The sequence below is a fragment of the Bidens hawaiensis genome, unplaced genomic scaffold, assembly GCF_021521415.1.
Source record: "Bidens hawaiensis isolate Kalapana, Puna unplaced genomic scaffold, B.hawaiensis_p1.1 tig00001269_1, whole genome shotgun sequence".
NCBI classification, from domain to species: domain Eukaryota; kingdom Viridiplantae; phylum Streptophyta; class Magnoliopsida; order Asterales; family Asteraceae; genus Bidens; species Bidens hawaiensis.
Window position 1 is genome coordinate 3,408,153 of NW_027491072.1, and position 11,822 is coordinate 3,419,974.

At 39.5% G+C, this 11,822-nt stretch overlaps 2 protein-coding genes across 2 annotated transcripts; both read right to left on the reverse strand.

The window, feature by feature from the left end:
• Positions 1–5,197: 5,197 nt before the first annotated feature.
• Positions 5,198–5,617, reverse strand: LOC143569879 (uncharacterized). Its single transcript, XM_077055683.1, has one exon. The coding sequence runs from the start codon at positions 5,615–5,617 to the stop codon at positions 5,198–5,200; it is 420 nt and encodes a 139-aa protein (XP_076911798.1).
• Positions 5,618–5,659: 42 nt separating this feature from the next.
• LOC143569889 (uncharacterized) lies at positions 5,660–9,188 on the reverse strand. Its single transcript, XM_077055688.1, has 2 exons — positions 8,380–9,188; positions 5,660–5,762 (listed from the first exon to the last, which is right to left on the reverse strand). Exons 1-2 carry the CDS (start codon positions 9,186–9,188, stop codon positions 5,660–5,662), a joined length of 912 nt encoding a protein of 303 aa, XP_076911803.1.
• Positions 9,189–11,822: the final 2,634 nt, after the last annotated feature.

The following is an 11,822-nucleotide window of genomic DNA, read 5'->3' on the forward strand; positions in this document are numbered from 1 at the left end:
AAACCCTAGACATTCCTTTCACTATTCCATTAATGATATATTAAATACAGTGAATCTTTGTCTTTGAATGTTCTTTTATTGATCATCTATTTTTTTTTGTCTGCTATTTTCACTCCTTCGTTCCCACTCTTTGGATATCCTGATTCCGCCGGGATATTCAACAGGCCTTTAGGTAATCGAGTCGGTGTGTTCTTGTCAACCTTTTATAAGGTTTCACCCGACTCCCGGTCTTGACAATATTAAAATGTCTTCAATAAAAACGATGATAAATTTTTGAGATACGGTTTTCAAACTCAATTAATGAGGTCCATGAACACTACGGGTGCATTAGTCAAGCCAAAGGGCATAAACCATGAACTCATAGTGTCCATAGCAGGTTCGAAAGGCGGTTTTGGGTATGTCTTCATCGAGAATTCGCAGTTGGTGATAACCTGAGGGGAGATCACTTATTGATAAACAAGTGGCTCCTTATAGCTGATCGAAGAGATCATCAATCCTTGGTAGTGGGTACCGATTCTTGATGGTGAGTTTATTTAAATCTCGGTAGTCAATGCACATGCGGAAAGATCCGTCCTTTTTTTTTACGAAAAGGATAGGAGCTCCCCGAGGTGAGAAACTAGGCCGGATGAATCCTTTGTCGAGAAGTTCTTGAAGTTGTCTAGAGATTTCTTACATTTCGGATGGGGCTAAACGGTATGGATCTTTGGCTATGGGAGTTGCACCGGGTATAAGGTCGATTGTAAATTAGACTTGTCGAGTCGGAGGAAGCGCTGGCAAGTCAACGGGAAAAACTTCGGAATAGTCTTTGATAACGGGAATGTCTTGAATCTTTTTCCTTTCAGATTTCTTGTCAACTACATAGGCTAAAAAGGCATAGCATTGTTTCCTCAAAATTTATGGGCCTTCATACAAGAGATGATTTCAATATTACGATTGGGTTTTTCTCCTTGAATGATTAGTGTTTCACCGGATTGTAACGGGATACGAATGAGCTTTTTGGCACAGGCAACGTCGGCTTGATTATAGGATAACTAATCTATTCCCACAATTAGGTCAAAACTACCAAGCTTAAAGGGAATTAGATCGATATTAAGAGAATGGTCATTAAAGGTCAAAGTGCAATCACGCATAATAGTATTGGCTTGGGCGATGTTACCATTGGCTAGCTCGACGGTGTAAGGGGAGTCTAGTTTTACCAGTTTCCATCTAACAAAGGGTTCAAAATCAAGTGATATAAAGCTTCTTTCCGCGCCCGCATCAAATAGTATGGATGCAAAGTAGTTATTTAAGAGAAATGTACCGGTTATGACATTGGGATCTTGACCTGCATCTGAAGCACCAATATTAAAAGCTCTACCACGAGTGGCTTGGTTGTTGTTTGGAGCCAATTGGGGACAGTTGTTATTGAAATGGTCCAAACCACCGCATTGAAAGTAAGCACGAGCATTGTTATTTTTTGGTGGAGCAGGGTTGGTCACCATGGCTTGATTAACAGCAGCAAGGATAGTTCGGCATCGATGGGCTAGATGACCAAATCGACCACAATTGGTACACTCTCGGCATTGGGAACTTAATGGGTGATAATAGTTGCAGGTGGAGCATAGGGGGTGAGGTCCAGAGTACCCTGCCTAAGATGGGGCTTGGTTATCAGGAACCATAGCTTAGATAGGCACATTAGGAGTGACTACAGCATAGTTTTGATGGAGGGTTCAAGGGCACGCCCCAGTCTTCAAGAGCAATTTAGTCTTTGTCCGACGGTGGCAAGGAGATGGGGGAGTTTTCGAAAGAGTTGACGGAATTGAAAGAGATGCTAGGAATGAGAAGTTAAAACATTTAATAGCACATAATTTCAACCTAAGGGACAATCCTAAACGTAGGTCGGTTACTAACTCTCTACGACCATGTGCATGATTTCAACGGTTAAGTTGTACTGGCTAGGTATATGGCATCTTGAAGGGTTCTAGGATCAACAGTCAAGATCATGCTCCTCATTGAAGGAGGAAAGCCATTTATATAGCGATCAATGGCTTTTTCCTCAGGAGTGACTAGGTGGGGGTACTAGCTGGGATAGTGCTTGGAAACGGTTGGTATAGCCACGGTGATCGGCTCCTTTCATGGAATGATCCAAATATTCAGCTTCCATCTTTCGGAGTTCGCTCTTGTGACAATATTTCATAGCCAGCAGGTCCTTGAATTTGGCCCAAGGTAGAGCCAAGGCCGGCTCATGACCTCGAGTCCTGATTTGAGTGTTCCACCAAGTCAAGTCCCCTAGTTTGAGGGTGCTAGCAGCATACTTGACCTTTAGATTCTCCAGACAATTGCCGGTGAACTCGGTAGGTTTTGAAGCAACAAAGGTTCGGTAGGATTGATCGTAGTTGTTGACAATAGCGGGAAGAAGAGTAGCCATTTGAGCGAGCACAGTTGCTAGCGGGGTGTCATTGTAGTTGTTGTCATTGGAAGCATCGCGATGAGGAGGCATGCTAAGAATCATCATACAAGGTGGATAAGTAAAAGAGTAAGGAAAAATAAAGCAAATGTTTTATATAAAATAAAGATAGTGCAATGTAGTCTTCGTCCCACGGTGTCAAGAGGATGTGGTTGTTTATAAAAGAGTTGACGGAATCAAGAGGCATGCTAATAATGTGAAGTTAGGACATTTAATAGCACATAATTTCAACCTAAGGGACATTCCTATACGTAGGTTGGTTACTAACTCTCTACAACTAAGGTTTTGATACCAATCTGTCACACCCCCCGGCCGAAGGCGGAAACGCCGGGGCGCGCATAGATTGAAATCATGCACATGTTATTTAATGTAAAAACTCATATTAAGATAAATCAACAAATATTCAAACCAAATATAATCCAAATAGAAAACATGACATAGTACTTTATTCATTCAACATCTAAGTCTGACTCAAGCCCTATATGAAACTTCAAGTATCTTCATAACTTAATTTCCATCACCTAAAAAACATGCGAGAGTGTCAACTAAAAATAGTTGGTGAGAACATAGGTTTTAAAAAGTAAGTTTTATGTTGAAAACATTCCATATGTGTTAAGTTACTTGTATACTTTTGTGATTACAACCAACCCTCCGACATGTTTAGCGAGTCGTCTAATCCACGATTAGACTATTATGTTTAATGTTTAATGATCGTCGGATTCTGAACACATAGGCCTCTACCCGAGACCTGAGTGGGCTGGTCGAGCCAATAGATCTATCATTATACTACCACGGGCTTAGCAAGTTAATGGTTGTACATGCGATTTAGTATACACTTGTAATGATCACACACAATGAATATAAATGAAATAAAGCTTGAACAAAATAGCATGTGAAACATATTGATTATGCATTTTTTCCACCCCAAAGTATAAAACGTTTAAAAGCATGTAAAAGGGGCTATGAACTCACTTTGCTTGATGGATGAACACGAACATGAGCAAGAGTTTGTTGAACCGGTTACGGGATGCCCTAGATTAATTTTGATTTTTAAATTAGTTAGAGTGTCGCATACTAGAATGTTCTAAACCAAGAGCATGACCTCCAGCAAGTTGTTTCCCAGGTAAGAGTCACGGGTTCAATGGGATTATTTATGCCACTCTTGACAGAACCGTTTTCTTGTCAGATACATACATACCCGGCTTATACTTTATTTGTATACTAACTCAAAATGTTTTTGAATGGTTTTATATAAACAATAAAGTACGAGGTTAAAAGTGTAAGATAATCATAGGATTAATTTAAATACTTAGGATAAAATTAATAATAACAAAATATTTTGTTACATGTTATAAAATATTAATTTAGGCATTCTGGTTCAACCTGTCATACTAACTATTAAGCATGATTATGATAAAATGATCTTAGGATCATATAATTACACATATAAGGATAATGTTATTCAATAAATGACACATAAATCAGCACTAACAAATGTAGACGATGAAATTAATACGAGAACTTTATTAAATATGAGCACAAAAGACTAGCGTTTTTGCAAGAAAAATCCATAGATGTTATGGTCTCCCCCACCTAAGGGAATTTCGTCCCGAAATTAAATAGTGGAAACTACTTCGGATTGAAAAATATGAGGGTATTTCTGTTTCATTTGATCTTCAAGTTCCCAAGTAAACTCGGGTCCTTGCTTGTAGTTCCACTTCACTTTTACTAGACGGATTCGACTTCGCTTGATTTTCTTGACATCACGATCCACGATTTCGATAGGTTCCTTAACAAAGTTAAATTTATCATCAATGCGAATATCATCAAAGGTAATAGGCTGAGTGTTATCGGCTAAGCATTTCTTGAGGTTTGAAGCATGGAATGTGTCATGAATACCACGCAATTCCTGAGGTTTGAAACTTGGTTGCCAACTTGAAACTCAAGTGGTGTCCTTTTATTGTCAGCATAACTCTTTTTTTGGTCATGAGCGGCCTTGAGTCTTTCTTGAATGATGGCAATCTTGTCGGAGGTTGTTTGGATGATTTCAGGACCAATAACTTGCAAGTCACCAATCTCGGTCCAACATACGGGTGTTCGACATTTCCTACCATACCAAGCCTCAAAAGGAGCGCATTTGATACTAGTATGGTAGCTGTTATTATAGAAAAATTCAATGAGAGGTAGGTGATCATCCCAATTTCCTCCAAACTCGATTGTGCAAGAACGGAGCATGTTTTCCAAGGTTTGGATCGTTCTCTCGGTTTGACCATCTGTTTGGGGATGATAAGCTGTACTAAGATCCACACTAGTCCCCAAAGATTTTTGAAGGGATTGCCAAAAGTTGGAGGTAAAACGGCTGTCACGGTCGGAAATTATAGATAAGGGAACACCATGATGTATCACGATTTCGTTGATGTAAATTTGAGACAACCTCTCCATTTTGTAGGTTTCACTAACAGGGATGAAGTGAGCAGATTTGGTGAGACGATCCATTATAACCCAAATAGAATCATGATTACGAGTGGTTCTTGGTAGTTTTGTGATGAAATCCATGGAAATTTGGTCCCACTTCCATAGAGGAATCTTGGGTTGTTGAAGCAAACCCGAGGGCTTTCGATGTTCGGCTTTAACTTTTGAGCAAGTGAGACACTTCCCAACATATAAGGCTATGTCCTTCTTCATACCAGGCCACTAATAGAATTCCCTAAGATCGTGGTAAATTTTATCAGCTCCCGGATGGATCGAGTATCAAGTTTTGTGGGCTTCGTCAAGGATAAGATTTCGAAGGTCTTCAGAATTTGGAACCCATATGCGTCCCATGAAGTAAAGAACTCCATCAAACTTAGTTTCCAATTGTTTTTCGGCTCCACAATCCAATTCGGTCTTGAGATTGTTTTGGGCCATCACTTTGGCTCTAGCTTGAAGAATTCGGGCCTTAAGGCTAGTGTGAACAATCATCTCCATGGCCCGAATACGAGAGGGTTTAACTCTTCCCTTTCGGCTTAGGGCGTTAACTACGGCATTCGTTTTCCCAGGGTGGTAGCGAATTTCGCAATTGTAATCATTGAGTAACTCGACCCAACACCGTTGCCTCATGTTGAGTTCTTTTTGGTTGAGGGTGTGTTGCAAGCTTTTATGATCAGTTTTAGATGACACATTTAGTTCCATAGAGATAGTGTCTCCAAATTTTTAGAGCGAAAATCACCGCACCTATCTCAAGATCGTGGGCAGTGTCGTTCTTTTCGTGTATCTTGACTTGTCAAGAGGCATAAGCGATGACTTTGCCTCGCTGCATGAGTACATAACCGAGAACCTGATTTGAAGCATCACAATAGACAATGAAATCATCGTTTCCATCAGGAAGGGTTAAGATGGGTGCGTTACAAAGCTTTTTCTTTAAGGTTTGGAATGCATCTTCTTGCTCTTGTCCCTAAATGAATGGACTGCCTTTTTGAGTTAAGGTGGTTGGAGGTAAGGCTATTTTTGAAAAATTCGAAATGAAACGTTGATAATAACCAAATAGATCAAGAAATGAACGAATTTCTGATGGGATTTTCGGAGCTTCCCAATTCTTGATAGCTTTGATTTTGGCAGGGTCCACATGTATACCTTTATCGTTGATACATGACCCAAAAATTGAACTTCACGAAACAAGAATTCACATTTCAAAAATTTAACATAAAGCTGTTCTTTCTTCAATAGTTCCAAGGTGAGACTAAGGTGTTGCTCATGATCAGTCTTGGTTCTTGAATATATTAAAATGTCATCAATAAAGACGATGATGAATTTGTCAAGATACGGTTTACAAACTCGGTTCATGAGGTCCATGAACACTACGGGCGCATTACTCAAGCCAAAGGGCATAACCATGAACTCATAGTGTCCATAGCGGGTTCGAAAGGCGGTTTTGGGTATGTCTTCATCGAGAATTCGCAGTTGGTGATAACCCGAGCGGAGAACAATTTTTGAAAAACAAGTGGCTCCTTGAAGCTGATCGAAGACTGTCACACCCCGATCCAGGGCCTAGGAGTGTGACCAACAATTGGTACCTGTTTTGTAAATATGTCTGAGTAGCGGGTTCATTTTAGCAGAAGCCTTGAGATATTAAAATATTAATTTACATTATCAAAATTTCTCGGGAATTAAACACCCGAGTTTCAGTTTACAAAACAGTGATATTAATAATACAAGGATTTATAAGTATTCAAAATGAGCCATCTCAAGCGATCTTCTATGACTCCAATCCTTATATACCATCTATCGCCATCTAATTAGCTGCATGGATGGGAAAACACGTCAGCTATGTGCTGGTGAAACGTTGACTCGATAAAACAGTTTATATCAGTCGTTAAATACAAATATAGTTTTCTGTTCACGGTCTCAGCAGGAATGCCTGTCCATTCCTGGGATTTGTACCACTGCCCTACACACACAATTCAAAGGTTCCCCGAGTACATAGCCCCTGTTGGAGAACCGGTTATAACTGACTTGGTTTTGTCTGCTAATTATCAGTTTTGTTTGGATCCAGACACATGTGTATTCTGTCTTAGTTGCTTTTTATTATCTATTTTGTATTATAACGATTTTAGAGATTTTATCTCATGCAAACATTTAACAGACTCTTTGTAATAGAAAACCAGTCTATTACAAGAGTAAAATCACTTCAGACCATAAAAGGTTAACGTCTTCACCTTGTTTTATCAGTTGGAAATATCAGATTCCTCAGCTTCAGTATGCTATCAACCTATATTTGTAATAGGCATGCATAAGTACCTAGTTGGTATTATTCAGCAGACTTTAAGTATGTTTCAGTTCAGCAGACTCGAGGTCTGATCAGTAGATTCTTAGGTCTGACCTAACCTTAGTATAGTTATAGTCGTTTTATGAAATTACTTTGGATTTACATGTGACGTTTGGAATAGCACGCTTTGGCCTAATAAAGGATACCACGTTGACAGACTTCTCCAGGTAAGCAAATGGGTCCCGCGGTTGATTGGGATGTATACAAATTGCTTTTATTAGACAAGAGGAATCTACTAATGATATCCCCCTTCTAGTTACTACGTTCCCGTCAAAATATAGTTTTGATAACATTACTTCACGTGGAAGCAACGTCTTTTCTTTATAAAACATTACTCGGAAAACATTAACATTTTAACGACTATATCCTTAACTATGTTATAACTATGTAACTAGTAAAGTAACTTAACCTTAATCCTACCTTAATCGGCTAGTCGAAGTCAAAGACTAAGAAAACAACAGCACTTCAGCTTGTGCTTCGTTTACGGAATCAGCAACTCGTTTAGCAGCGTAACAACACCTCATTTCTTCGCGAGAACAGCCCTCGGAACCCGGAAATTCCTAGCATGCTTCCCGATGTTAACTATGTGAAAACTAGGGAGAAAATGGGATGAAAACGACTGAACTCACAGCTGCCCTATTTATAGTCGAAATTATGCATCTTCGCGTATCGCAAAGATGCAGCCTATGGCGGTTCACGATACGCGATGTTGCATGTACGGCGCCGCAATCTTGCATGTCAATCCCGTGCTGCCACGTGTCGATAAGCTTTGAATCGTGTGCCAGCAACTTCGCGATACGCGATACGCGAAGATGCATAAATTTCAGAATTTTTATTTTCAGTCCTCCTACTTCCAGATTTGGCATTTTAGCCCCTTTAACTTTTGAAATTTACAATTTTGGCCCAAAACTAGATGGGGTATTTTCACGGTGTTACGAAGAGATCATCAATCCTCGGCAATGAGTACCGATTCTTGATGGTGAGTTTATTTAACTCTCGGTAGTCAATGCACATGCGGAAAGATCCGTCCTTCTTTTTGACGAAAAGAACAGGAGCTCCCCAAGGTGAGAAACTAGGCTGGATGAATCCTTTGTCGAGAAGTTCTTGAATTTGGCTAGAGAGTTCTTGCATTTCGGACGGGGCTAAACGGTATGGAGCTTTGGCTATAGGATTTGCACCGGGTATAAGGTCGATTTGAAATTCGACTTGTCGAGATAGAGGAAGTCCTAGCAAGTCATCGGGAAAAACTACGGGATAGTATTTGATAACGGGAATGTCTTGAATCTCTTTCCCTTCGGATTTCTTGTCAACTACATGTGCTATAAAGGCATAGCATTGTTTCCTCAAAGGTTTACGGGCCTTCTTGCAAGAGAAGATTTTTAGGTTACGGTCGGGTTTTTCTCCTTGAATGATTAGTGTTTCGCCGGATTGTAACGGGATACGAATGAGCTTCTGGGCACAGGCAACTTTGGCATGATTATGGGATAACCAATCCATTCCCACAACTAGGTCAAAACTACCAAGCTTTAAAGGAATTAGATCGATATTAAGAGAATGGTCATCAAAGGATAAGGTGCAATCACGCATAATAGTATTAGTTTGGGTGGTGTTACCACTTGCTAGCTCGACGGTGTAAAGGGAGTCTAGTTCTACCGGTTTCCATTTAACAAGGGGTTCTAAATCAAGTGATATAAAACTTCTTTCCACACACGTATCAAATAGTATGGATGCAAAGTGGTTATTTAAGAGAAACATATCGGTTAAGACATTGGGATCTTGATGTGCATCCGAAGCACCAATAGTGAAAGCTCTACCACGAGTGGCTTGGTTATTGTTTGGAGCCAATTGGGGACAGTTGGTCTTGAAATGGTCTAAGCCACCGCATTGAAAGCAAGCACGAGCATTGTTATTGTTTGGTGGAGCGGGGTTAGTCACCATGGCTTGATTAATAGCAGTAGGGGTAGTTCAGCATCGAGGGGCTAGATGACCAAATCGACCACAGTTGGTACACTTTTGGTATTGGAACTTGGTGGGTGATGATAGTTGCAAGTGGAGCATAGGGGGTGAGGTCCAGAGTACCCTGCCCCAGCCGGGGCTTGGTTAGCAGGAGGCACAGCAGGGGTGACTGTAGCATAGTTGGTGGTTTTTGGTTTCTTGTAAGGTTGGTAGCTAGTATTCTTAAACTCTCTCTCTTTTTGCTTCCCCGAATCCTTCCCCAAAATTCCGGTTTTGACTAATTCATCGGTTAAGGAACTGGTTAGGTGTATAGCATCTTGGAGGGTTCTAAGATCAAAGGTCAAGATCATGCTTCTCATTGAAGGATGTAAGCCATTTATATTGCGATCAATGGCTTTTTCCTCAAGAGTGACTAGCTGGGATAATTCTTGGAAACGGTTGGTATAGCCAAGGTGATCGACTCCTTTCATGGTATGACCCCAAAGTTCAGCTTCCATATTTCAGAGTTCGATCTTGTGACAATATTTCCTAGTCAGCAGGTCCTTGAATTCAGCCCAAGGTAGAGCCAAGGCTAGCTCACGACCTCGGGTCCTGATTTGAGTGTTCCACCAAGTCAAGACCCCTAGATTGAGGGTGCTAGCAGCATACTTCACCTTTAGATTCTCTGGACAATTGCACATGCTTAAAGCGGCTTCCGTGCTCTCGAACCATTGCAGCAACCCGGTGGCACCTTCCGAGCTGGTGAACTCGGTAGGTTTTGAAGCAACAAAGGTTCGGTAGGATTGATCGTTGGTGTTGCCATTGTTGTTGTTGGCGTTATTGTTGTTGTTGCCGTTGAGTTGATTGACAATAGCAGGAAGAAGAATAGCCATTTGATCGAGCACAGTTGCTAGCAGGGTGTCATTGTTGTTATTGTCATTGGTGTCATTGGAGGCATCGCTACGAAGAGTAACCAATCTGTCGCACCCCCCAGCCGAAGGCAAAAACGCCGGGGCGTGGGTAGATTGAGATGCATATGGTATTAAATGTAAAAACTCTTATTAAGGTAAACCAACAGATTATTCAAACCAAATATAATCCAAATAGAAAACATGACATAGTCGTTTATTCATTAAATTTCTAAGTCTGACTCATCCCCTACATGAAACTTCAAAAATCTCCACAACTTTATTTCCATCACCTAAAAAACATGCGAGAGTGTCAACTAAAATAGTTGGTAAGAACATAGGTTTTAAAAATAAGTTATATGTTTAAAACATTCCATATGTGCTAAATTACGTGTATACTTTTGTGATTACAACCAAACCTCTGCCACGTTTAGCGAGTCATCTAATCCACGTTTAGACTATTATGTTTAATGTTTAATGATTGTCGGATTCTGAACACACAGGCCTCTACTCGAGGCCTGAGTGGGCGGGTCGGGCCAATAGATCTATCATTATACATTTGTAATGATTACACATAACGAATATTATGAAACAAAGCTTGAATCAAATAGCATGTATTAAACATAGAATAAATAAGTTGCATATTTCTACCCCGAATTATAAAACGTTTAAAAGCTTGTAAAAGGGGTTATGAACTCACCATGCTTGATGGATGAACACGAGCAAGAGTTTGTTGAACCGGTTATCAGATTCTGAATACACAGGCCTCTACCCGAGGCCTGCATGGGCGGGTCGGGCCAATAGATCTATCATCATACTACCACGGACTTAACACGTTAATGGTTGTACATGCGATTAAGTATACCCTTGTAATGATCACACATCACGAATATTATGAGATAAAGCTTGAATCAAATAGCATGTATAAAACGTAGAATAAATAACTTGCATGTTTCCACCCCAAAGTATAAAACATTTAAAAGCATGAAAAGGGGCTATGAACTCACCTTTCTTTACAGTTGAACACGAGCAAGAGTTTGTTGAACCAGTTACGGGAAGCCCTAGATTAAGTTTGATTTTTAAATTAGTCAGAGTGTCGCATACTAGAATGTTCTAAACCAAGAGCATGACCTCCAGCAAGTTGATTCCCAGGTAAGAGTCACGAGTCCAATGGGATTATTTACGCCACTCTTGCCTTCGAAAGAACCGTTTGCTTGTCAGATACATATATACCCGGTTTATACTCTATTTGTATACTAACTCAAAATGTTTTAGAATGGTTTTGATAAATAATAAAGTACGTGGTTAAAAGTGTAATATCATATAGTTTGGGTGTTTATTGACATTTAGGAAAGTATAGGTTTTAAAGTGTAAATATTATAGTTTAGGATATTTATTGTCATTTATGAAAGTATAGGGTTTAAAGTGTAAATATTATAGTTTATTGGTATTTATGAAAGTATAGGGTTTAAAGTGTAAATATTATAATTTAGGATATTTATTGGCATTTATGAAAATATAAGGACCAATTATGTAAATATATTTTTTTTAGTTAAGATAACTTTATGAGTTTTTGAAGATCATAAGAATATTCATAGTTGTTCATGGAAAAATTATAATTTGATCCAAGATTTTGAGAAAATAATTATGATTTCTTGGTATAACATGATCATCGTAATCTTTTAGAGCAAAAAATAAGGGTTTTATTAATAATTTATGATGATTGTGA